The sequence below is a fragment of the Sorex araneus genome, chromosome 6 (genome assembly GCF_027595985.1).
Source record: "Sorex araneus isolate mSorAra2 chromosome 6, mSorAra2.pri, whole genome shotgun sequence".
Lineage (NCBI taxonomy): Eukaryota > Metazoa > Chordata > Mammalia > Eulipotyphla > Soricidae > Sorex > Sorex araneus.
In genome coordinates this window covers 15,593,984-15,621,298 of record NC_073307.1, presented here as the reverse complement: position 1 = coordinate 15,621,298, position 27,315 = coordinate 15,593,984, and the positions used below count along the sequence as shown (strand labels likewise).

The 27,315-nt window shown below is 48.3% G+C and overlaps 1 protein-coding gene across 2 annotated transcripts in view; it reads left to right on the top strand.

Annotated features, from left to right (window-relative positions):
• Nucleotides 1–304: 304 nt before the first annotated feature.
• The window catches only part of SH3RF2 (SH3 domain containing ring finger 2), a 136,060-nt gene continuing 109,049 nt past the window's right edge, over nucleotides 305–27,315 (top strand). The window contains exons 1-2 of one of the 2 annotated variants that reach the window (XM_055142995.1): nucleotides 305–732; nucleotides 1,998–2,513. In XM_055142995.1, coding sequence (XP_054998970.1) covers nucleotides 2,142–2,513 — 372 coding nt within the window. In that variant the 5' untranslated portion in view covers nucleotides 305–732; nucleotides 1,998–2,141. The remainder of the gene's footprint in view (nucleotides 733–1,997; nucleotides 2,514–27,315) is intronic. The other variant, XM_055142994.1, reaches the window with a different exon arrangement.

Sequence of the window (27,315 nt, the reverse complement as noted above, 5' to 3'; positions counted from 1 at the left end):
GAGCTTGTGTTTTGCATGCTGAAACCTGGACTTGAACCCCAGCCCCATGTGGTCCCCTCAGCACCACCCGAACTGATCCCAGAGCACATGTGGGGAAAAATAAATAAATAAATAAATAAAAGCCCTACTGTGCTCTTTCAAATTTCTGCACGGAAATGACTACTGGAGACACTCCTTGTCATTTAAAGGGATGGAGCCAAGACATCACTCAAGTCTCTCTAGCGACTGAATTCAAGGAGTGACTGATCTTTTCAGGAGTAAAGAACCCTGTGCATGCGTTCGTGTGTGTGTGTGTGTGTGTGTGTGTGTGTGTGCGCGCGCGCGCGTGGCGGGGAAGCGTGCAGTGTCTCTGCCGTGGATCATGCTGGCTCCCCTAGAAGAAGGAAAATTTAAAGGGAGAAACCAGACAAGCGACAACAGAGCCGTCTCTGGCCCTTCCCCGCCGGACTTTGCCCCCGGGAACCTTTTCCCAGAGCTGCAGACCCGGGCAGGCAGGCAGGCGCGGCGGCGCCCGGCAGAGCGCGGTGCCCAGCGGCGAAAGCGTTAACTGGGCTGGGTAAGGCGATCCCTTGCACCGAGTGAGACTCGGAGTTGAAAGTTTTCAAAGCTCCGAGGAAGCAGCGGCGGCGGCGGCGGCGGCAGCAGCCTGGGAAGGAAGAAGCGGGTTGGAGGGAGCCTGCAAGCCCAGAGAAGCGCGCAGAGCTGGACTGAGCCGGGGGCTACACGCGCAAGGTGAGGGACAGCCCCGAGCCCCCTCCCCGCCGTTCCTCGCCCCCCCACACACACACGCGCGCGCACCTTCCCAGCGCAGTGACACCCTTGGAGAGGCGGCTGGGGAAGGCGGGCGCCATAGACCTTCCTGGGCACGACCTGTCCGCGCTGCCTGGCGCGCACCCCCTCCCCCCATACACGCACACTCCGCACCCCCCCGCCTGCCGGAGCTCCCCCTGCCACCGTCACGGCGCCCCCTTCCCGGGAGCCTTCCAGGCTGGAGACGTCTCCTCAGACCTCCCCCAGGAAGCTGTCCAGGGGGTCGGCGACCGCACACACGTGCACACACACCTGTGTCTGCTGCTCCGTCTCGGTCTCCGCGGCTTGGGACGTCAAGCCAGAAAGGAGCCGAGCAAACTCTGTGACTGTCTCCTGTAGGGGGAATGGTGCCTCGGAGGCTGAGATAGGAAGGAGAGGGGACTGAGAGATTGGGGGGGGGGGGCGAGGAGGGAGGGGGAGACAGAGACAGAGACAGAGACAGAGGGGCCATAGAGATAGCACAGCTGGGAAGGTGTTTGCCTTGCAAGCAGCTGCCTGGGGTTCAGTCCTCACACGGTCCCCCAAGCCCCGGCAGGAGTGATTCCTGAGCACGGCCAGACGTGGCCCCAACCTCCCCACCCACCCCCAGAGACAGAAAGTTAGAGAGAGAGCAGAAAAAGAAGGGGGGAAGCTCCCCCTGGAGCAGAGGCGAAACGAGGCTGGGAAATGAAATTGCAACTAAAACTGTTCCTGTTGCTTGTTGGGTCGAAATTAGGCGGCCAGAGACCTAAGGGTGGGGGGGGGGGGTGGCAAGTGCCAATCTGCACGCATGTGGACGCATGTCGCCCTTCTTTCTGCCTCCACCTGCCTTGTTTGCGTGCAGAGCAGAACCCGGATCAGCTGAACCCTGGGGACAGAGGGAGGAGCAGGGCAGACACGCGGGCTGGGTGGGGGGGGCTTTGATGTGAGAGTGGAGTCTGCGGCCCGGGACCCTCGGGTTTTATCCCCCCCCCCGCCCCCCTGCTTTGGGCTCAGGGCCGGTGAATGAAGACTCCTTCCTGCTGGATGCTCCCCTGGCAGGCAGCGGGAGGCTTGACCCGCGAGCGCTGAATCAGAATGAGTCACTGGGAACTTGGGCGCGGGCACCCCGAGCTCGCAAACTGCCTCCTGAGCCGCGGCCTTCCGTGTAGGTGGGCAGGAACTCCCGGCGCAGACACCGTATTTTCCTCTCTGCTCTCCTCCTTCAGGCACGGAATCTGACGGTCTCGGACTCTGCAGCTCCGGGCGGGCGCTGTCCCTCCCCCCGCCCCCCGCCGCCACCTCCCCCTGCACACCCCCCCAACCATGCGGACCCGGGCCCTGGGGGTCCAGATTGGAGTTCTGAAATCACAATGGATGATTTGACGTTACTGGATCTCCTGGAGTGCCCCGTGTGCCTGGAGAAGCTGGACGTCACGGCCAAGGTGCTCCCGTGCCAGCACACCTTCTGCAAGCCCTGTCTCCAGAGGATTTTCAAGGCCCACAAGGAGCTGAGATGCCCCGAGTGCCGGACGCCCGTGTTCTGCAGCATCGAGGCGCTCCCAGCCAACCTGCTGCTCGTGCGTCTCCTGGACGGCATGCACGGGGGCCCCGGGAGAGGGGGCTCCTTCCGCAGGCCCGTGGGGCTGAGCCTGCAGGACAGCAGGAAGAGCCGGACTCACCCCAGGGGGCTGCCGTCGAGTCCATTCCGGCTGGTGCCCAACATCAGGATTCACATGGATGGGGTAAGCAAGATCTCCTTCGTTCCGATGGCATCCTTGGGGAGGCCACTGCGGATTCCAGCCGTTATAGAGAGGCGCGATCCTCTTTTAGTTGCCCTTGCAGGAGCGCTGTGAGGGGTCCCCCAGAGATGAATGGCCATGGTGGGCAGAGAACCTTTCCCCTGGCGAAATCCTCTCTCAGCCCCTCTGGGAGATCTCAGCGCGGGGAGAGAGAGAGTGAGTCAGGTGGCTGCTTCTCCCTTGAGAAAGTTGTGGGGGAAAGCTTCTGTTTCCTTTTTCTGCTCTTTTCACGGCTGCCGTTCTGAAGGGGGCCCAGAACATGGGAAGTGCAGGGAGGAGAGGAAAAAAAAAGAAAAAGAACCGAGGCCACCGCTCAGAGCTCGGAGAGCCGGGAAAAGTTTCCAAATGTCAGGATTCGCTTGACTTGTATACCCGCATTTGTCTCCCCAGCCCCGGTGGGAGAGCGGCCTCGAGACCAGGCTCACTCAGAACCCACCGACAGGCATCAAGGCTGAAGCTGGTAGGGAGGGAGACATTTTCTGGGAGCACTGAGTGATCGGACCCTACCGCAGGACCACCAGCGGATATATGTAGGAGCCCTCAGTGCACCTTCCTGTAGGAGAGGAATAAAACTCACACAACGTAGGCACATGAGTGGCCGCAACACAAGCCCCAAAGGACCCAGCACCCACCCAAGAGACCCTCTGGTAATGCTCTCAGGGCTGGTGCAAGTTCAGAGGGCACGGTCGGGAGCTATTTGCACTGTCACCCCTGCAGTCTGCGTGCCAAAGTGGCCAAGGACAGCCAGCCCTGGGTCATGCCATCCTTAGAAAGCCAAAGCAGGAGGTTCCACTGGAAGTGTGAGTGCCAGGCTCGCTATGGGCAGGGCGGTCTGCCCCGGCCTCCTTCCCTACTCGAGAGAGCAGGGCAGTAACGGGCATTTGGGGCAGTTTTCTAAATGATTCTTCCCATCACCTCACCTCTCCTGGGCCTTGGTAGGTATGGAAAGTTTCCAGAGAGAAAGTAGTGGGACGGGGAGGTGGTTCAGCAGTACAGCATTTGCCTCGCGTGCGTCAGGACCTGGCTTTGGTCCACGGTATTGTTCTGTTACGCTATGTTACGCTTTGTTACACCCCATTATTGGGGTGGGTTGTGTGTGTATGTATGTGTGAGTGTGTGTGTGTGTGAACACATTTCAGAAAATACCCTTGGGATAGACCAGTATATAACTTGGTGCCTATAGACAAATATATCATTCGGTGACTGGGACTCAAACTTAGGCCTCCGGCATGCGAGGCATTCGCTTGATCGCTGAACTGCGTCCTGAACTCCAGTCCCGTCTTTGCGATCTGTTCTAGTCATTGATCAGACAGAATGCACAGGTCCGACAGGGTGGGGTGGGAGTAGGGGAGACAACTTTTTCCCAAATACGCCTTGTTTCTAGAAAATCCTACCCATCAAAATTCTTAAACTCTAGCAATCTGTTCCCCAGCCCATCCCCCACCATGCAAAATCTTCCTAGTTATCGTTCAGTGCGGTGGGATTGCCACACTGGGAGGTGACAAGTCCTCCATGGCTTTGGGAATCTCTTTGCTCATGTTTCCATCTTTTTCGGCGTGCTTATGTTGCTTGGAAAACGTAGCACCAGAAAGAGCCCGGCTACCACGCTTGTAAACCACAGAGGATTCTCCGGCCCCTCCTGGCGTCCTGGCAAAGGGAGTGGTGGGGATCAGAGCTTTGAAAGATGCCGCATTTCCCGAGAAATCTTTCTTTCACGGGGATTTGTAGCTGCACGCCAAGGTGCCAGTGCTGGGGTGGTGCCCTTGCTGCAGCGGGCACAGTCCTGTTGTGAGACTGAAATGCATAGCCACGTTGTTGCAGGCTCCTGTTGCCAGGTAGGGCCCCAGGTTTCAAGGTTCATTGAAGATGGTTGGCACAAAATCAAAGCCCACAGCCACCCTCAAACTGCCCCCACTTCCTTCACTTTCTGGAGCCGTCCTTCCTTGGAGAAGCTCAACTCATCCTTTGGTGGCCTGCCTCAAAGGGCAGATGGGTGAACCCATTCCTGGCTATAAGTGTATCATTCCCTCCCTCCCCATCTTGCTAACCACCTTCCTCCGTGGCAATCTGAGAATGCTATTTGCGGGAGACTCATTTTGCCTTAGAAAAAGAATACGTCTTGTAAAGGCAAGGTGTCACTGTCATTATGAATGTAGGACTTGGAGCAAGCCACTTAACTCTGCTGGGTCTCAATTTAACATTCTGTAAAATGGGGAAAGGCACTATAAAAAACAGAGAGCCATTGTGAGGCTTCGTTAATTAGTATTTGCTGAGCACGGGGATGAAGGGCATTTGGGAGATCATTGTCGTAGTAAACATTGTTATTGACTGTTTATTGTGTTCTACAAAACACGGAAGGCGTTCTACAAAACACAGAAGCGAGATAGCCCTCAAGGGAGTGTGTAACAGGTATTATTATTGAACTTGATTCTCTGATGAGTCTAGGCCAGGATAAGTATAAAGTACTCCCGTCCGAGGACATAAATAACCAGTGTCACAGGGTGCTATTCTAGAGAGCTCCTCCACCGGAAGGCCCCAGCTCAGCCTGACACTCTGAAATGTTTCACTTCACCCTCTGACCCCGGGCTTTCCACAGCCTAAGTCACTTCTGCTTACCCAGGCCCGTCTGCAAAAACAAGCTCACCAGGACCTGTGTGCCAGCTCAAAAGACCCAGTGCTTCTTGTGCCAACCAGTATGTTAGGGTGGTACCAAGTCACTCTTCACGGTGTCAGCCCCAGACAGAAAAAGTAGCTCATTGCGCCCACATGCCTCAAGCCCTCCCCCGTCAGTTATGTAAAGAGAAAACTTGAGAAATGGGCCTAGTTTCTACAGCAAGCAATGTTTCCAAGCCAACAGGTAAGATCAACAAACTTCCTTGGCTGTGCCAATCCTACTAGCCCTTTTTCCTTTCATTTCTGCTGTCAAGCCAAGGAAGTGTGACAGGCTTCACCAAGATTACGGGCTCGCCAATAATTGACCTTTGGGCCTTGCCGCTTTGTTGCACTTTTCTTACATTTCTGAATTCCAGCTGGCAGTAAATCAGTGCCGTTACAAGTGTGCTCCTTTTGGTTTGAAAAATATCAGCATTTCCCTCCTGAGCCTACCCTCCTCCGTTGTGTTGTACTTCTCGTGAGTCACTTACAACCCCCGAGCCTGCTATTCCCTCATCTGCAAATTGGACATAATAGTGGTACCAACCCCCGACAGTTGTTGTGAGAAATAAATGAGATGATTCAGGTCAATTAGCTCTCAGCCCAGGGACCGGCTCATACTAAGTGCTCAATAAATGTTACCTGTTATTGTTACTGAAGTGACTCAACACTTTCTGCTCTAAATTAGATGTCCTCTTTCACCCCTTCTTAATAGAGTGTCATCCAGAGAAGGTCCACTGTACCCTGTTTTCGGGTTTGTTTTTGTTTGTCTTGAAATGATTCATGGCCGTGATTCAGCTGTAGGATTCTTCTCAGCTCCCATTCCAAGACCCTTTCAGAGCTGGAGGTTGATGCTAGGAGAAGATTCACTGGTGGATTGCCCTTCAACGAACGGCACGCTCTGAAGCTCTAGGCAGGGCAAGAAGCGTGTCCACTTTCTGAGCATCCCCAGTTCATTAACTTGTGTTTTTCCTTCCCCTACTTTGCACCCTCCGTTCAACAGGACTTTCTCCCTTTGTGAAGCACCGTGCCAACCACACACATTCCAGTCCCACACGCCCCATCTCCTCGGGAACACACCTGCCACCTCCAGCCTTGGGCCAGATGGCTATGTCCTAGAAACATTTTCAGTTGCTTTTGCAAGTGGCCAGGGGGTGTGGGAAGAGGAGAGGGGATGAGGGCAGAGGCACAGGAGGGAATGAGAAGCCAGAACGGATCCAGCCCTTCCCTGGGTCCTTGTTGTTAGGTCCTCGGCAGAATGGTGCCGCAGACAGTGGATCTTGCCAAGTTTGCAAAGGGACAAAGATCATCTCAAGTCTCTGAAAATAGCCAGCCGTGTTGGCTTCTAGATCAGCAAGGACTACATGTGGCAGGTAGAAGACCCCACAGTAGGAACCAGATGGTCCTCCAGACTCATACACAATTATAAATCCTTTTCAAACACACACATGGCTCCATAAAAGAAACAGAAGCAAAACAACAAACAAATGGGACAAATTCAAACCAAACACCTCATGGAAAACAACAAAACAAAACACCACAAGAACAAAAAGAAGACAACTTTCTGAATGGGAGGAGATATTTGTGAATCATTTATTGAAGAAGGGTTAACATTCAAAATAGTTTAAAAGCTTCTGTAACAGAAAAACAAACAGGTGCTGAGAGATAGTTCAGTGGGCTAAAGGGGTTTGTCTCCTTCACAACTGACCTGGGTTTGAGGGTTTGATCGCCAGAACCACTACTGGGCCCCAAGCCTCACAGGAGTAAGCCCTGAGCATCACTGGGTGGAACCTAAAATAGGAAGGAAGGAAGGAAGGAAGGAAGCAAGGAAGGAAGGAAGGAAGGAAGGAAGGAAGGGAGGAAGGAAGGAAGGAAGGAAGGAAGGAAGGAAGGAAGGAAGGAAGGAAGGAAGGAAGGAAGGAAGGAAGAAAGGAAGGAAGGAAGGAAGGAGAGATGAGATTTTTGTCATTTGAGAGAGCATTGGTGAACCTACAGGGCTTTATGCTAAATTAAATCAAGTGAGATGGACAAAGAAATAACATAAGATTTCAGTCATGTGTGGAATATAAAGAACAACACAAACAAGACACACAAAAACAAACTCATATAGGTAAGCAATTTGGGGGTGGTGTTGTAGGTCAAGGGGGGTTCAAGAGTATAATTAATAGATAAGAACTAAATTCTTCTGTAATGATATAGTATTCACAGATGTACAATTATAGTGCTATATATGCCTGAGATGTATAATATTATAAGCTAATATTAGTTCAATAAAAAAACAATTTTAAAAACAAACACAACTTAGTCCCCAATTATCCATGCCCCTTTCAGTGAGCCTTCTTCTTAGTTACAAACCTTCCTCTTTTCTTACTTATGCCTGTGTTCAAGGATTTGGGACTGTGTTTGAACTGGGATTCCTTAGCTATGTGATCTTAAGTCAGTCACTTAACCTCTCTGACCCCAAGTTTCCAGTCACATAATAGAGCTGGTAATGGCATACATATGTCATAAGGTTATTGTGGGATTTAAATTAGCTAATGCATGCTGAAAGTTTAGCACAAGTGCCTGATGCATCACATGCAATTACTCTCAGCCGCAGCCAAGAGCAAAACAAAACATCTGCTGGCGTCGCATCTGCCATTCTTTGCCAGCCCCACACATCCATGTGCAGAGAACGCCACTGAGCAGAGGGAAACGACAAGGGTAAGGAGTTCTTACAAAGGGAAAAGTAGAATGAAGGAGAATAGAGGTTTTTCAGTGGTTATGCGGATTATGGGTTAGGAGAGGGTGTGACCATAAAGTGGTAGCAGGAGGCTGTGTTGGGAACTGAGTCTGCCTTGCCTCCTGATCGTGGTGGTTGTTAAATCTGTTCACGTGTTAAAAGTCATTGAAATATACATGAATTTATGTATACACATACTTATATATCGATAAGCATGTGCTTTTATGTCTTGTATACAATCTGTTCAATGTACAAAGCAAAAGCTCATGCACAGTTCTCTCCTCCACCTGGTTTTCTCTGACCTGCTTTGATTTCCTTTCTTCCCTGTGCCTGGCATCAACACGCCTCTTGAAAAGGGCTTTGCTGTCATTTAAATGATCAGAATGACCCCGAAGGTAAGCTCTTCTGAGTTGAAGACAGCCCCTTGGTTACCAGCTTCCTGGTTTTCTGCAGTGTTAATGGTGTCTGGGCCTTTAACACCTGTAACACTAATAGTGGCGTGTCCTACAGGGATAGCCTGGACCACGGTTGCTTGCCCATAGGTACCTTCTATAGAGTACTGGCCACAGCCCCAGCTCTGGCTCAGTGTTCATTCCAAAAGTTCATCCTCATCTCTCCGTTCCAGATGTCACTTCATGCTTTGAGCAGAGCAGGGACCCGCTCAAACTCTGCTCTCCTCAATTTCTTTATTTTCTCCTTTATTTCTCAAGTTGTATTCCCGATTTTACACATCAGCTCGCTTTTTGTAGGTCTATTCTGCAAGCTCTTAATCAGCGTTCTGTACTGTTCCAACAAAACAGATTAAAACAGACCTAGAGGGGGGCGGAGAGATAGTTCAGCAGGTCGGGTGTTTGCCTTGCACTCGGCCGACTGACCTGGGTTCAATCCCTGGCATCCCACTGGTCCCCCAAGCACTACCAAGAGACCAGGAGTTACCCCTGAGCACAGGGCCATGAGTAATTCCTGAGCATCACCGAGTGTGACTCAAAAAACCAAAAGAATTAAAGTAAAACAGACACTAGAGCAATAGCACAGTGGGTAGGGTGTTTGCCTTGGGCCGACCCAGGTTTGATTCCCAGCATTCCAGATGGTCCCCCATGCACCGCCAGGAGTAATTTCTGAGTGCATGAGCCAGGAGTAGCCCCTATGCAATGCCGGGTGTGACCCAAAACAAAGTAAAAAAAAAAAAAAGAATTAAAACAGACCTAGAGTGCCCAGATTGTGGATAGCACTAGAACCCACAGCTCATGTGTGAGGCCTTAAGGTCAACCCAATTATATATTTTTTCCTCAGCTGCAATGCTTTTTAGGGCTATTACTACCTACTGTGTGGTGTATATTTAGGTGGTAGATGATAATAAAACATTTTCCAAATTTCTATGACCATACAGTCTCCACCCCCTCCCCCTTGAATTAGCACTATGACTATTAATTGCCAGGGAATACATATTTGAGAAATGCTGTCTCAGGCCAATGCAGAGAAAACCAAGCCCCCAAAACAATCTGTACAGAGCTAGAGGCTATTGACTCATTCCAAGAAGAGACTTAGGCAAGTTCTTACCATTAGGAAGTATTTTTAGAAAATTCTGTGAAATTCGCTATCCCCGCCTTCTGTAGAATTTATTTAGCTCCTACCAGTATCCACATATAGGCACCCAGGAACCTACGCAGTAAAGCTTCTCACCTTCCTGGTGTTAAATGGTTTGCCAGATTTAGCAACTGGTCAGTATTTCTGTATCTATCTATGTATTTTTATCTCGGATCTAAAGATATTTGCCATTACAGGATACATTTTCTCGTTGGTTATATCTCTGAAGGGGAAAAAAAATACTATCATGGTAGTTGTTCACAGTGAGATGCATCCTATTTTAGAAATGTTAAATATGAAAAGAGTACATACTGTCATTCCATTTATATAAATTCTAGAAATGGCAAAACTATAAATTATAGTGTTTGGGGGTGCGTGAAGGCAAAGTGTCACATGATAGGGTGTAAAGGTTTGCCTCAAAACATCAAACCTCACACTGCAAATGTACCTTGTGAATAAGTCGATCATGGCCTGACAAAGTTGATAAGACAAAGGATTCTTAAACACAGGAGCAAAGGGTTTAAAAGTTGGGGGGTGAGCTGGTTTCTTGTGAGGGAGTTGAAGCTTGGCAATAAAGAGAAAGTTCCTAGGGGAAACAGGCATCTCTGTGGCCAGGAAGGACATGACCAGGGATCAAAATGGCCAAGTCTGGGTCTGAAGCAATAGCACAGCGGCTAGGGCATTCGCCTTGCATGCGGCTGACCCGGGTTTGATTCCCAGCATCCCGTATGGTCCTGAGCACCGCCAGGAGTGATTCCTGAGTGAATGAGCCGGGTGTGACCCAAAAATCAAAAACAAAAAAAAAAACACAAAGTGGCCTGGTCTCCTCTGAGTGGGGAAAGGCTGGATAGAATGAGGAAGAGACATCTCAGAGGAGAAGCCAGAGAAGGAACCAGATGAAAGGGGACACCCCCAACCCCACCTCTGACCCTGCTGCCACTCCCCGCTCTCACCACCCCCCCCCCGCCTCCCACCAGCACAAGGAAAACCAGCTACTGGCCTTTTCTCAGTGCTGTGCTCAGTCCCCAGCCTATAGGAATCCCTCACCTCACACCGTTTCCGAAGGGATAAATGCGAGAAGGGTCCCGGTGCTGTCTGAGATCCATCTCACGGTGCAGAACCCGATGGTTGGCCAGAGTCTTGCGAGGAGAGACCAGCCTGGACTCAAGGTCCTGGGGTGACTGGGATAGCCCAGAAGAGAGTGTCTTTATTAAAAACCCCCTTGGGTGACAGCCAGCCCTGTCCAGAAAATATGGTGAGCCAGGCTCAAAGCCACTTAATTCTCATTTCGTTTTGTTTTGTTTGGGGTCCACACCTGGTGATACTCAGGGGTAACTCCTGGCTCTGCACTCCGGAATCACTCCTGGTGGTGCTCAGGAGACCATATAAGGTACCAGGGGGCAAACCCAGGTGGCTGCCTGCAAGGCAAGCGCCCTACTCGCTGTGCTATCCTTCCAGCCCCAGAAACTTCATTTCCTTCTTGAACTGATGAGCTGGGAAGACAGGAGAATCCTTTCAGTGTGAGGCTAAATTATCATCTCAGGTGTTTTTTGGGGGGTCTTGGGAGAAAGACTGTCTGCCGAGTGAATTGACACTTGGTCACAGGGACGCCCAGGGCAGTCGAGAAGAGGCTAGAGAATTCACCGCTGTGTTCAGAGCTGGATCGTGCTGCCGCTGTTATGAAGGGAAGGCAGCATGCCAGGCGGGCCACGGGCAGCACATGCCACACCTACCACACCTCCCCACCGTATGTCACAGACATCTCTCTGGGTAGGGGCATAGGCCAGTGGTGCTGGGAACGTTGGCACTGGTGGGCAGACATCCATTCCGGAATGCCTTTCCCTTCTCTTCCCTTTCATGATTGAAATAACGGGTTGGGTCTGGGGGCAGAGAGGAGGCACACACACACACTTGGGCGCAGTGCCTACCCTCCTCTGCAGTCGGGTATTTGTGGCCAGTGATCACACATTCTGTGGCATCACTGGGCACCCCAGAGGGCAGAGCCAGAGAGACTGCACGAGGGATCAAACTCGTGGCCTCATGGTTTACAAGGCATGAGGCATTCTTTTTCCCTGAGTCGTGCCCAGGCCTCCAGAACATTTTCATCACTGCAGACTGAGATTCTGTGCTCATTAAACCATCCCTGCCCTTAGTACATACTTTTTCTTTTTAAGTGCATCTATTTTTATTATGTATTTCGTGATAGTTGAGGTCACAAGCTTACAAAAGTGTTGTCATTTATGGTTTTTGATGCACTGTAGCACTGTCATCCTGTTCATCGATTTGCTCGAGCGGGCATCAGTGATGTCTCCATTGTGAGACTTGTTGTTACTGTTTTTGGCATATCGAATATGCCACGGGTAGCTTGCCAGGGTCTGCCGTGCAGGCGGGATACTCTCAGTAGCTTGCTGGGGTCTCCGAGAGGGGTGGAGGAATTGAACCCGGGTCAGCTGTGTGTAAGGCAAATGCCCTACCCTCTGTGCTATCCCTCCAGCCCATGGGTTTGATGTACAACCATAAATTGTACATTCAGCAAAGCACCTCAACTTGGCTGGTAGGTGTAGGGTGATGATATTGTACCCCAAAAGCAGATAAACATGGTCTCATCCAAACAAAAAAGCAGGACCTTTGGGGCCAGAGATAGAGCACAGCAGATAAAGCATTTTTCTCTCATGTCCCACAACCACCAAAACACCGAAGACCACAACTGTCCTGAGCCCTTCTGGCCCACCTTTCCCCTGCCTCTTCCCACCCCACCCCTCCTCCACGCACCTCCCGCCCACACTGGCCTCTAACTTCGGTTCTAGAGCCGAAGACTAAGGACTTCTGTCTTCAGTAGATAGCAGGTACTGTCTGCTCCGTTGCTTGGTTCCTCTCCATACTCCAGAGCGGTGAGATCACCCAAGTATCTGTCCTTCTCCCTCAGTTCATACTCATTTTCCCAAGCTTCTTTCTGAATCAGAGGAACGAGCGTTTGAGTCCCACTTTCAAAATGCAGACACGGGGCTTCTGACGGAGCCCCCCACCACAGGCTACAGCTGTCCCTCAGAGCAAAGGCCCCGCAGCCGCAGATGCCAGCTGTGTGCTTGTGGGCAGGTGTCCGAGCGGCTCTGAGCCTCTTTGCTGTAAAATGTGAGTGGCACACTCCCCTCGAGGCTGACGGGGAGGATTTAAACGAGGTGGGACCTGTGGAGTGTGCAGTATCCGGGCTGGATGGAGGCGGCTCTGTGGACACGCAGGGTGCAGGCTCGCCCTGCCTGCCCTTGGATAGGACCTCGCTGCGGGGAGGGCCGTGAAGCCAACAGTGAGCAGCTCTTCTAGCCATGGGAACCCTCGTGCAGTTCTTCTTCTTCAGCCTGAGGATGTCGCACATTATCGTAGATATTACTGTCAGCATCTCCTTCAGGTCACAGACAAGTTTAGGACCTTTTTTCTGTGTAAGGCCTTTTGCTGGGTCCCAATAAAAAATGAAAATTGTCAGATAGGATCCTAGGCGTCAGAGAGCTCATGGTCTTGACCGAGAAGAGCTCAAATGGGAGGCACAGGTTTGATCCCCAGCAGAAAATTCCACCTGAGCATGGCCAATAGTTAGTGGTCCAGAGAGAGAGAGAGAGAGAGAGAGAGAAAGAGAGAGAGAGAGAGAGAGAGAGAGAGAGAGAGAGTCTTTTAGGGTCAAACCATGTAAACTAGCAATTATGAAATACTAAATCTTAAATCTAAAAAGACTATCATTTAGTAAGTCTTGCTAAGTTAGTAAATCTTAAAAAGTCTTACTAAGTTAATAAATCTTAAGAAGACTTACTATGTGTCCGTCACTGGGTTAAGCAACTATTTAGGAGTCTGCTTCCTTTCTGTTTGATTTGGGGCCATACCCAGCAATGCTGAGGCATACTCGTGGCTCTCTGCTCAAGGATCACTCTTGGCAATTTCAGGGGGGCCGTATGGGGAGCTGGGGAGCAAACCTAGGTCAGAACCATGCACGAAAAATACTATACCTGCTGTACTGGATCTCTGGCCCCAAAGGCTCTGCTTAATTGTTTGAACGAGACCATGTTTATGTACTTTCAGAGTACAATATCACCACCCTACAACCACCAGCCAAGTTAAGGAAAGTGCTTTTACCTACAGAATCTCATTTCTACAGCTCATTGGGATTGCTGCCACTATTTTCATTAGCTTACAAACAACACGTTTATGCTCAGTAAGTGTTCATCATATTTTCAATGGCAGAAAATAGCTACAGATGAAAACTGAGCAGTCCTATTTTTGTACAAGGGTTCCGGGTAGCTGCGGAGGCTGCATTTGGGTGGTTTTAGTTTGATTGGTTTGGGGCCACACCTGATGGTGCTCAGACCTTATTCCTGTCTCTGCACCAGGCCTTACTTCTGTCTGGGTTCAGGGGGCCTTATGTTGGGGATGAACCCTTATTTGCTGTGCTCCAACCCCTTTTGCCCTTTTATAGATAGATATGGATATATTATATCACATTTATTATATATAATATTTTTAAATTTTATTTTAACGAATCACCGTGAGATCCAGTAACAGACTTACAAACTTTCGTGATTACAGTTCAGTCATACAATGTTCAAGTACCCATTCCTTCACCAGGGCCCATTCTCCACCACCAATGTTCCCAGTATCCCTCCTGTCACCCCCCACCCCTTCCCACCCCCTGCCTCTGTGGCAGGCACATTCCCTCTTATTCTCTCTCTCCTTTAGGGTGTTGTAGTTTTCAATATAGGTACTAAGCGGTCATCATGTTTGCTCCATAGTCTACTTTCAGCACGCATCTACCATCCCGAGCGAGCCCTCCAACCATCATTTGCTTAGTGGTCCCTTCTCTATCTAGCTGCCTTTTCCCCCAGCATGTGAGACCAGCTTCCAAGCCGTGGAGCAATCTTCCTGGCCTTATCTCTACTGTCCTTAGGTTGTTAGTCTCCTATTATGTTACTTTATATTCCACAGATGAGTGCAGTCGTTCTATGTCTGTCCCTCTCTTTCTGACTCATTTCACTTAGCATGAATTCTCCATGTCCACCCACTTATATGCAAATTGCATGAGTTCATCTTTTCTAACAGCTGCATAGTATTCCATTATGTAAATGTACCAAAGTTTCTTTAACCAGTCAACTGTTCTTTGGCACTTGGGTTTTTTCCCAGATTCTGGCTATTGTAATAGTGCTGCATATATCACTTGTATCACTTGTCATCCCGTTGATCTTCAATGTGCTCGAGCAGGCACCAGTAATGTCTCCAATTGTCCCTGTCGCATGCGAGTGTAGCCCAATGATATCTGCTCGCTCCAGGAACAGGAAGAGCCTCAAACCATTCATTCAGGGTTTTGATGAAGAAGTCTGACCATCTCATTGGTGGGCGGCCACACGGTCTTTGACGTCCCGTGGAATCCAGTTGGTAACAGCAGTTGTCTCTGAATCACATCACATGTCTGGCTGCATATATATAATATTTTATTATATCATACATACATCATACATACTTTTTTGTCTTTGTCTTTCACATCTCAGCTGACTGTTGAGGAGCAACGCAACGCCCTCCTCAGTGTGTGGTGGTTGTTTCTGGTAGTGCTCAGGGATTAAACCCTGCCTCCTGCAAGCAAAGCAGGTGCTCAGCCCATTGAACCATCTCCCTGGCCCAAAGTTGCTTTTCCTTCAGAATGTGGATGTGTGCTTGTGGGGCACCCCAGCTTCATCCCAGAGGGCTCCGTGGTGCTGACCAGTGCAAAGGTCCTAATGGCCCAATAAGCATGAGCATTCTTGTGGGATTCAGGGGGCCATCTGTGGTCCTGGGGATGAACCCTTACTTGCTGTACTATCATCCCAGCCCCTTCTACCCTTATAGGTAGGTAGATATAGATATAAATATAGATATATTATATTACATGGGGTGGAGAGTCCTGGCATCATGATCCCTCACCACTGGTGGAGTGAAAGACCCCCCTCACACCCTTCTGAAGGCACAAGGAGAAGCAGGGAGAGAACCTGGATCCCATGCACTTTCTCTTTCCAAGAAGCTAAGGAGAACACGTTGACCTGGAAGCAGGAAGAACAAGTCAAATATCCCTCTGTACTTGACTTTCAAGGTTTCCCTTCAGAAAAGCCCCCAAGCTGAGACAATCAGCAAACTACCCACGTTCAAAGAGGCAAGAAGGGGTCTTCAGGAGAGAGAGGAGGATCGGGTGGTATTGTAATAACGTGCATCAATCATCAATAATACCACTGTAAACCACAGTATCTCAATTCAAAACTTAGAAGACAAGAGAAGAGGCAAGAAGGAAATGGGCTACCAAATACAAAACTGAATGGCATAGCTCCCAACCTCTTGGAAAGTCAAGGTCCAAATCCCAAACCTGCCAGAGGTCCCTCCTCAGGGTTCCGGAGCTTTGGGTCTTCCCCCTGGCCCTGTCACTCACAACAGGCTGCAGGAGTTGTTTGCTCACTGCTCCTTCATGCTGGATTCCAGCACGTAGGTCTCTCTGGGGCTTAAGGGTGTGGCTCTCCTTCGTATCTAGTACCTGCAATGCAACCGACACGCTACAGATACATATGCACTGAATGCATAAACTTCACCCTGAATCTTGCAGTTACAAGAAACTGCATTTAGATTCTGCAGCCCTAGGAGCGGAGGAGCTCCTGGTAGTTGCTCCCAAAAACTCTCAGAGAGGAGAAATACCAACCATTTTGTCCCCAGGATCCTGTTTATCCCCTGACTTGTTGACAAGGGTGTATCTTGACTTCGGACCAGGTGTGTTCAGAATGGCATGTAGGTGCTTGCAGGGATTCAGAGGTAATTGGGAGATGAAAAAGACGCTGAACCAGAAAGGAGGCAGCTAGAGAAACACACTCTGATTGCCTGGCACGTCACAGCCTCTGAGCAGGTTGCCCTGGTTTTGCAGAATTAAAGATGATCTTGCAGCATATAGAGAGGTATTTTAATTGGTTGCCAAGGCAATGCAGCAGAATCAGTGGGCCTGGAGCAGGAATAGAACTCAGCAGAGCCGAGTTCTGAAAGGGTTTTTGGTGGGATATTAACAGGCTTCCTGGATAGAAGGAAGTCAAGGCGACAATAAATCTTACCCGGAGTTCTTGCTTACTGAGCAGGAAGGACAGGAGCAGCAGGGCTCTCTGGAGAAGCAGGAGTGGCATCTCCTTGAGAGGTGAATTCTCATGCACGGGGCAACCCAAGCAAGCACCTTGATTCTGTGCCTGAAGGGAGGTAGAGGGCAGGAGGTGGAAGGAGAGCACTGAAAGAAATGCGGTGTTCTCTTCCTCCTGAGAGATTTTACAAGGAGCCAGGAACCAGCATTTGTAACTGAAAGAACACTTCCCCTCTCTGCCTTTTACTTACTTTCTGTAGAAGAGGGTGGCATGGTGCATGCCTCCTTTGATCGGCAAAGGTTTGCTTTCTGCAGTATTCAAAATGCTACCCCGCCCCGCCCCGCCCCACCCCCAAATCATAAAACTTGGTGATTAAAACCTGGTTCAGTTCCCTTAACTTCTCCCTTCTGGGTGCTAGTCCAAGGCCTAGAGCATCGACTTGAGAAAACTTTTGGATGAGCATTTGTTCCTAATTGGCCTGGGAGGGAGAAACCCCTTCCCCCCGCCCCCCCCCCCCCCCCGAGACAAAGAAGCGAGGAGGCATCGAATAGTCATTACTCAGCACCCTCGTGGCTGGGATCCGCACACCTTGTGCCAGGCGCTGAGCTAAGGAAGCGGGTTTCTTGTCTCCTTCCTGTTAGCCTCGGAAGGCTGCAGTGTTGTCTCACTCTCAGACTCAGACGCTGCGAAGAAGTGGCAGTGCCACGTCGGCAGAAATCTTCCCACATCCAAGCCAGGGGCATTTAAGCAGATATCCGGTGGCTATGATGCTCTCGGTGTTTCCGTGGAACCAGGGGAGCCGACACTATCTGCCATTGCCACTGGCTTCCTGTTGGCACCCCCAACACCTGTTTCTCAAGCTTCCTAAACATGATGCCATCTGCCACCATTCCAACTCCCTGTTGGTGATGTGCTGTAGGATTTTTTTACTTGAGGAGGTCTTCCCAGGAGGTCGGGGGTCCCTCCCAGCACTGGTGATTCAATTTCGAGGGTCTGAGAATGTGGTGCTTCTTGGCCAGTGCAAGGGATTAGCTGAGCCATGCTCAGTGATGTTAGGGGCCTTTACCCAGCGGTGCCCTGTAGGATGGCACCCAATGATTCTGATGGACCCGCTGGTACCAGTCACACGCAGGCAGATGCTTTCATCTCTGGACTGTCTTATCTGTCCTGTTGAGACATATCTTACTGAGTGCCACGTCGTCAGAATTTTCAGGATTTGTACAGTAGAAATAAATAGATGGGGGGTGGGGGGAGGTGGAACCGGAGAAAGGAGGAGGGCAAGGAAGGAGAGAAAAAGCAGAGACCCAAACAACAAATACTTGGATGAAGGTGAGGAAAAGGAGGAAAGTGGAATGAGGGACCAAGAATGCAAAGGAAAAGTACTTAGGGAGGCGTGTTATCAGGAGATATAACCAGCACTGAGCAGGAGCTAGGCTGTTCTTCCTGAAATGTAAACAGTGAGAGTCCAAGCAAAATATTTATGCTCCATTCCTTTGAGAAACCTGTGATCTGGGTAGGCAAAATGGTCCATTAGAGGTGGAGAGAAATGGATCCTGAAATTCAGGAAAGTCAGCCTCTTAATCCCGTCTTAGCTAAGAACCAGCCAGGTGACATGAAATGTATCTGAGTGTTTAGTAAGTGTTTGTGATTAGTAGCATGATGGAAACCCCAGGTTCTTAGAGTCTTGACATCCCAGCACCTCAGATTCTAAATTTTTCCCCTTGTTTTGACAGTACACCCAGATACAGAAATATTTGCATTTCGAGGCAGAGCGGTTGAGGGTTGAGACCACACCCAGCGGTGCTCTGGACTCGCTCCTGGGGCCACGGGTGGTGCCAGGAACCCCAGTGCTCTATCCCAACATTTACTTTTAAGAAATTAAATATAAATGCGGGCCTGGATGTGGATCTAAGTGATAGAGCAGTTAGTTGCCTTGAGTATGTGAGGTCTTGGGTTTGATTTTTCGCACTGCTGGGTGAAAAATAAAATTTAAATGTAAAGGTTATCAGAAAAAAAAATAGCTAATTTGGGAAAGGGAGAAGCACACCCCGCAGTGTTCAGGGGATGTTTCTGGCTCTGTGTTCAGGGGTGAACCCTGGGAGGGGACAGCAGGATGCAAAGAAGCTCCTTAATTCCGGTTTGATCTCTCCAGGCCCCAAACATTAGATATTTTTAAGAACCCTATGCTAAATACTTAGCTGCCAGCTCTCATTTATCCCACAGCACAGCACAGCACTGTTTAGCAGGTAGGGAAACGGAGGCGTGGGAGGACCTATTAGCTGGCCCAAAGTGACCCATGTGGACTGACGTCAAGCCTGAGCTGTCACCATATTGTCCTGCTGGTTCATTCTGCAGCTCAGACCCCTGCAGCACGTGAAGTGTACGCACAGCACTGCACTGTCGGCTCACTAACGGGGCATAAGTCAGCCTCTCTCATCCAGTGATCTGTAACCTGTGTAAAATCTTGTCTCTCCAGAATTGCATAGAACCAACCACATATGCAAGAACTGTGGTAAGAATCTCCTCGTTGTTTTGTTGTTGTTGTTGTGTGGTGGAGTGTCACACTCAGCGATATTCAGGGGTTACTCCTGGCTCTGCACTCAGGGATTACTCCTAGCGGTGCTCCAGGAACCGCATGGGATACAAGGGATCAAACCCAGGTCTGCCGTGTGCAAGGCAAACTCCCTACCCTTTGTACTATCTCTCCGGCCCCTCCTCTTATTCCTTTGTACTCTAGAATCTCATGCCCCAAAGAGATTTTGAAGCTCCCCCAACCCATCAATCACTGTTTTTTGTTTTTTGTTTTACTTCTCTGTAGTTCTCTCTATGACTTCCCACAGGATTCCACACAATCTAAGCATTCAGAGCTTATTTTCAACCTTATTTTCTTCAGGCTAAAATACTCAGTTCCCATGATCATTTTTTTTAATTGTCCAAAGTTGGAGGTGGGGGGGGGGATGGATGGGTAAGACAAAAGAGTAAGAGCACAACTTTTAAAATCCTAAGAGCTCATTTCCACCCACCCTTGTTTTATCGCTAGTCAGCTATATATGATCTTGAGTGAGTCATTTATCGTTCCTGAGCCAAGGTCTCTTCAACTGAGACCTTGGAGTTGTGTTTGACCTACCCCACGTTATGGTTCTGAGGATCAAACTAGGTAACGTATGCACACATTCAAGGGCTGGCCCCTAAGGCACTTAAAACAAGTTGATGGCTTAGGTTTTATTTGGTGATATTATTGTTCCCTCTGCATAGGCATCAGTCTAGTTCCACCCAAGGCAGGACCCAGTTGCTCTCTGTTTAAACCACCCTAAAATAAACAGAACAGGGTTTTGCCCCATAAAAGATTTCTGAGGTAACTCCACACTGGAATTTCAGGTGGTTCCAAGAACTGCCACACCCCTGAGAATGAACACTCTCTCTCTCCTTCTAAGCCATAACACAATTGACTGAATCAAAATTTTTATGAGGAATGAAACTCTTGAAAGGGCTAGAGACGACATAGTATTTTTTTTCTCTAAATGTGGGGAACATGTGCAATGTTCTGTGAGTACATAGACGGTTACTACTGGTCTTATCTAAAATCAACATAAGGAGAATATAAAGAAATAAAGCCTAGTAGTTCCGCGTTAGGCAAATAGTGCTCACTGTGTTTCAGCCACCACCGTATGGGGCACTCGGAGGTAACGATGAATAAGCAAGACCCATATGCTAGGATAGATTGAAAGAACAGAAAGCTCCATGACCTTAGCTGAGTCCCCAATACCATACCTGGCATGAGAGAAAGTGATCCTAGATTCCACGGGAGGTAAAGGGACATTGGCAGAGAAGTGGGGACAGTAGGCATCGGAGGCACGGAGGCTAGAAATGGTGTGTCATGAAACCACTTCCCTTCGAGGAGAACTGAAGCTTAATTCTTCAGCGAAACTCTCGAAGACAGTGCAAAACTTGAGCCTCAGAATTATCCTGGCCAAGCCCTGTTGAAGCCTGAGCAGCTACACCCACATACCACAGTCACCACCAACAGCCCAGCTTCACTGCTTCAGGGTTAATCTCCGCAGAGACGCCAACCCGATAAAAATTTCAGCCGGTTTTTGGCTGAAAACTCTGATTTCTTTTCAGAGTGAGGGTAGGAAGCCTCCCCAAACTCCCCAGTACTTCCAGAAGCCAGATCCACATTCCACAGCCACTACCTCGTAAACGCATCTGCCTGGTTCTACAGATCCCAGAGTTTCTGGAGAGTGCAGCTGTATGACATTTCCAAATTCCACAATTCTGACATCCCAATAGGAGCACACCAAATCCAGTGGGAAAGTAACGTTGAACCCAAGTAAGCTCAGTAAAAAGACAATTACACTGAAGTTTCAACTAACCAACAAACAGCTTAGTAAACCCCCAGATAAGGACTTTACGATCCCATGGTGAGATGTAACAATTTTCACAAATTTTCTTTTACATAAGTATTTTTCGAAAATTCTATCAACCACTCAGTTGTTAGAAGTAATATAAAATAAATTATTTTGTGTCTGCTGGGGAGCAGGCCTAGAGGGGTAAATGAGAAACCAGGGGCAATATTGGAGGGAAGGGAGATCACAATGATGATGGGATTGGTGTTTAAATTTTTTTTAATTAATTAACTTTGAAAAAATTATCCTAGGCCAGAAGTGAGAGGTGTTTAGTATTAATACCTTCTTACTTGCTAATCATTGGTTAAGAGCTGCCCCCTGGGGCTGGAGTGATAGCATAGCGGATAGGGCGCTTACCTTGCATGCGGCCGACCCGGGTTCCATTCCCAGCATCCCATATGGTCCCCTGAGCACTGCCAGGGGTAATTCCTGAGTGCAGAGCCAGGAGTGACCCCTATGCATTGCTGGTGTGACCTAAAAAAGAAAAAAAAAAGGCAAAAAAAAAAAAAAAAAGCAATGGCGAAGCAGAAATTCTAACACCTGAGGGAAGACTCACAACAAAAAGCAGATTTGGACTATGGGAGGGGAAATTAGTTGGTAAAAAAAGAGTAAAGGGATCTGAAAGGTGTGGGAGAAGCACCAACAACATCACACGTGCATCCAACACATCCCAAATTGTGTTGTGTCTGCTGTGTAAACTAAGTATGCCCAAGAACATGAAGTAGAGGATCAAAAGGAAGATTTAGTTCTGGGTGGTCAAAGGAAGACCAAACAAAAAAAGAGGAAGTTATGCTAATGCCTAAAGGATGAGGGGGAGGCAGCTTTGTCGAGATTGAAAACTGGGTTCCTACAGGGGGAACATGCGAGACCTGTTCCAGAGGGCAAAGAGAAGCTGATGGGGGGAGCGGCTGAAGACCACGCACGTGGCTGAGTGAGGGGTGAGAGGGATGAGTGGCAGGAAAAAGGGCTGCTGAGGAGTATTGGGTGAGGAACCACGAGCCGTCCAGATGCCTGAGAAAGATTCAAGCAGGAAAAATTATTATCTGACCTGACTTCCAGTTTAGTATACATTTTGGATCTTGTGTGGGAAATGAAATTTGGGGAGGACAAGAAGGACAAAAACAGGAGACTGACTCTGATTTTGGGTGGCCTGGCACAAAGGGAATCAGTGATGGAGAGAAGGACATATTTGACAGCAAATTTGGAGGTGGATGCAGCAGTTTTCATTTTGGCATGCAAATTGGACCCATTAGGTCTCACTAAACTTATTGAAAACTCGTGATAAGCATTTTTACTTATTTTTTGCAAGCTTTGTCTGAGGCAGGCGCTAATACTTTCTGTATAGGGAGGGACACTCCGGCTGAGAAAGATGAACTTGCTCAAAAGCAAGGGACAAACTGCATTTGATCATGGCTGATGCTCTTGAGTGTCTAATTGCAGGCTTAGAACTCAAAGATGGGCACCAGAGCAATAGTGGACCAAGTAGGGTACTTGCATTACACACGGTACCCCATATGGTCCTCTTAGCCACACTAGGAGTGATCCCTGGGCAGAGAGCCAGGAGCAAACTCCAAGTACCACCAGGTGTGTCCCCAAAACAAAACCAAAAAAAAAATCGAAGGTGAGGTCAACTTCATAGCACCCTCTCTTAATATGCTCCTCACTGGTGTTGATCAAAGGAGTGAAAATCAGGAAAAATCTGTTTGAATCCCAACTCTTTTGCTTACTGCCTGTATTAACCTTGGCTCCTCTTCAATCAAGTCCTACCACCTACTTCAAGTGGTGACTCTGAAAATGGAAAGAAATCTTGAAAGTCTGACTTACTAAGTTGTCTCAGCTTCAACCCATCCACTCCCGGGGCCTCCAGTGAGGATTGGATCAGGGACACTGAAATTCCTGAACTTGACAGTGGGCTGAGCTTCCTCCCATGGCCCGGCCTCGCCTGCGTCAGGTGTTACTCCATGAAGATCATCCTAAACCCAGCTTTCCTTTAAAATGCCACCTTAGAAGGAATCATAAAATGCAGGCACCAAGAACCAAAAGGAACTATTTTCAAAAAGGGGCTGGAGAAATGGTACAGTGGGTAGGGTGACTGCCTTGCCTGTGACTGACCCGGTTTGATCCCCAACATTTCATATGGTTCCTGAGAACTGCCAGGAGTAATTCCTGAGTTCAGGAATTCAGAGCCAGGAGTAACCCCTGAGCATCATGGGGTGTGACCCAAAAAGCAAAAAAAAAAAAAAAATTTAATTGTTTTTTAACAAAAACTATATATGGCCCGCCTAGCTGTGACAAATATAGTTTATTTTGGTGAGAAGATCAGACTTTCCATACCATTTGTGAGGGTCAGGGGTTCAAGGAACAAACTCCAGGTTTTTCCTCTCTCGGCCTGAGCACTTAGCTTTCCAGCAAACCATTTTGCATCACAAAAAGGCCATTGTAATAAATTCACTTATTTTGGGGGGTTAAAGGCCTTCAAACCAGATACCAGCATCAAGAATCACAAACTCATTCAGGTCGTATGTGCCACTTTGCACCATGGATTGTTCAGAGCACCTCCAGGCCTCTGAGACTGAACTGCAGTCTGAGCCGAGAAGAAAGTTAGTGTTGACACAGACTCAGAGTTTATGTCAAGTTTAAGCCCCCAAGGCTGTTGGTTTCCACAGCCTGATCTGGGAAAAGGATAAGAAACAATCTTTTCAGAGACATGAGTTAGATAGCAATGAAAGGTAGCAATGAAAGCACCTTCTCGTTTTTTTTTCTTTATTGTGATTTTTTTCCATTGAAGTAACACCATGTAGGTTTCCAGTGCAATTGTACATTTCTGCATGAGCAACATTACACTCCTCATCAGAAGGCCAGTTTCTACCCTCATCACACAATTGATCGCTTTTACTCAATTCACCCAGCCCTCTTCCTCCTTCTCTTCTGGTACCCACTATTTTCTTCTTGTCATTAAAGAAAGTGCTTTTGTTTTCTGTTGTTCTTTCATGTGGAAAACATTTCTCAAACGTAAATTGAAAGGTAGGCCCATAAAATCAACAGCGACACCCTGGATATTGGTTATCTCGGAAGCACCTACTTAGGCAATCATTGGCCCAATCCCATCCAACTTTTTCAGATTTGCTTTTTAACCTCTTAAATTATCTCTACAGAATAGAAAAGTGATGACTAGCCAAAGCCGAGTATTTTTATGACTCCCGATGTACACTCTTCATTGGCTTTCATCCGTTTGCCAAAACGCCGTGTTGCAAGTGACAGAAACCCACTTCAAACTGGCTCAATCAAAAGCAGGGATTAGTTACTCATAGAAAGGGAACTTCAGCCTTGGAGTTCACTTCAGGGCCTCTACGGACCAGATCTTCCTGTCTTCCTTCTCCTGTCTTGCCTCCACTTCTTTCCCTCCGATTTCCCTCTCATTGCCAGTGGTAGTCTTTATAATGTGGCTCACAGAAGGGGCGTCTCTCTGGGTTCTTCACTGAAAATAGTTGAATCCGCTGAGTAAAAGGATTCCAGAAAGGAGGGGACCGACAGGGAGAATGAGGGTCGCAGCAGTTCACAGTATTCAGAACGGAAATGCCTCGTTGAAGCCTCCGTGTTCGACGCAACGCCCCAAGGCCACGCTGGTCTTGCCCGTGGGCGTTGGTGCTGTTTCTGGAGGCCCCTCTTGCTGCCATCGCAGACCCACTGCCTTCACACTTGTCTGCTCTAGACCTCTCATTGTGGCACTGCAACCTAAGTTGGATGTAGCGCCCCACAGCTGACCCATCTTAGACCCAGGGCTGAAAGCAGTGATAACAAAGCTGGCAGTTTCAGCTGCTTAATTTTGAAGGTGTTTTTTGTCTCTCTCCAGAACTCACAATGTGGGTGAGTTCCCAAAATTAGAAAAGGGGCTCCGATGTGGGGTTTTCAGATCACGAACACATACTACAAGAAGGCTGGTAACAACGAAGATTTATATTACCCAACTTCTACATCCCCAAGGGTCGGGGGGGAGGGGGGGAGGGAAAACGAAACAGGGAAACTTTCTTTGCCACCAGATACTTCAATGTCTGATCCTTAGTGCAAACTTACTGGATTGAAATGATCCAGAATATTTAATAAATAGAGCCAATTCCAAATTCCAGGACTCCCTCACAGCCGGTACAGTCAACACCAAGACAAAATTAAAGTCCCCTCTTCTAAGTTCTTTATGTCTGAAATATTTTTCCCTGAATTTTTTTTGTTTGTTTAAAGATGGGCCAACTCATGCATGTGGCTTGTGTTGGCTTTTATGGCTGTGAAATTCTTCTTTCTGGGGGAAATAATGGGATCTCATATTTCTGGAGGGAAATAAATGGAAACCTGGCGTTTCTGCCAATGAAATTCTACGGAAATAAACAGGATGCTTACCTAGAAAGAACATTAACGGGATGTAAAATTGATATTGTCACTTAAGGACACATTAGCAGAGTCAAAACTAGAATCCAAAAGAACCCAATTGGCAAGGCAGATGGCACATACAATTCTCAGTTTCATTGCAAAACAGAGCAGGGAGTTGGTAGGCAATCCCTCAAAGAGTTTTTTACAGGATGGTGATATTGAATAGCAGCAAGCAATTGATGGAAATTTTTCTGCAGATGCTGAAATTAGCTTTGTTAACCCACCTCCCTGGGGGCATGCCACCCAGCCTTGACTCTGTAATGTTCCCTGTGGAGATGAAATGAAGAGGCATGCTAATAGTGCTTTTGGAAGAGGGGGGGGTTTTCAGGAGCCGCTGTCTTTCTGGATCTATTGTCATACATCATGCTTCATGTCAGTTCCAAAGAGTTTGTGGCTGGGGGGGAGAAAAGGAAGGTAGGGGAGGGACATCGGTCCTTGTTATTTGTGTCAGCTTTCCTGATGTAGGAGTGGAAAGAAAGATTCGTTGACTCTTTCGAATCCTTTCTTTTCTCAGAAAGTTCTTTCTTGGACCTTCTCCAGACAGCTTCTGCCTCTGAGGGTCTGTGGGGAGGGGACTAGGAAAGAGATCGCATTTCAGAGTTGGCTCAAGTTAACACTCTAGAAATCTACACACCGATGGGGAACTATTTCAGGATTCTTTGGAATGAAAAGACTCAAATGCCTAAAATACAGAAAATAATCATGGTGAAAGAGTTGGAAGAATTTTGTACCTTTCATCAAAATCATCCAAATCTTGCCACCCACTGTGGTTACTTACTATAATAATCGCGGCAATTTTGCCACTCCTGCTGAAGTTGCTGGTGGAAGTTGTCGATTCAGCAAGAAAGAAAAGTTGGCTAGGCCAGAGAGTAACCTTACATGTCCGTTTTTATTAAGACTGATTAGAGACAACTTATCCAGGAAAATTTCCCTGTGTCAACAGTTTATCAACTCTTTTTGTGATGGATTGCAAAATTCCTTTTAAACTTCCTTAAACCAGAAAATTAAAAATGGGATCGGGTGACTTCAGGACCAGAGGCATCTGATCTGGAATGGCTGGGTGTAGGCAAGGCAGGGTCTGTGGGCTCACAGTCAACTGAATTCTATATCTCTGTCTTTCGGCTCTGCCTTCTGTGGCTTCCTCCATTCTCAGACATATTCTTTCCAGGAGAAAGATCCTGGTAACCAAAGCCTATATCATTCTTTAAGTTTTTAATTAATCTTAGAGAGTTGAGAGCATTTTCCAAAACAGAGATTCCAGTTAATTTACCTTGGGCCCAGAGTGCATCCTTCAGCAGTTGCTATGGATGGGATGTAAGGAACACTTACATCTCATTTTTGTTTGGGGGGGGCCACACACAGTGGTGCTAAGGAGACCATGTAGTGCCAGGGAACAAACGTTTCCTCTTCCATTACAACTACCAGCTCAGTGCTCAGGAGTCACCCCTGGTGGAACTCAGGGAGCAAACCCAAGCCTTCTGCATGCATAGGGAACAATCAGATAGGTCACAACCCATTGATGTAGCCTATTTACCAAAGGCCGAGCAAAGTTACTAAGGAATAAAGGAGAGGTGGCTGACTAAAGGAGTGAGCCTGCGCTAGCAAATGTCTCATTAAGTATACTTTTCAATCCCAGGAGCTGCCAGGATTATTAGCTTTTTGATTCATGGCAGTGAAAAGCAAAAAGGGCGCAAAACTCAAAGTACTTCCCAAGACCTTTTTATGTCTCTGAACCCTCTGACTTTTCCTCCACCCCACAAATCGGTCAATCAGCCTGCCCACACCTTTCAAGAGCCTTTTCAAATGCCTCCTCTTTAAAAAAAAAAAAAAAAAAAAAA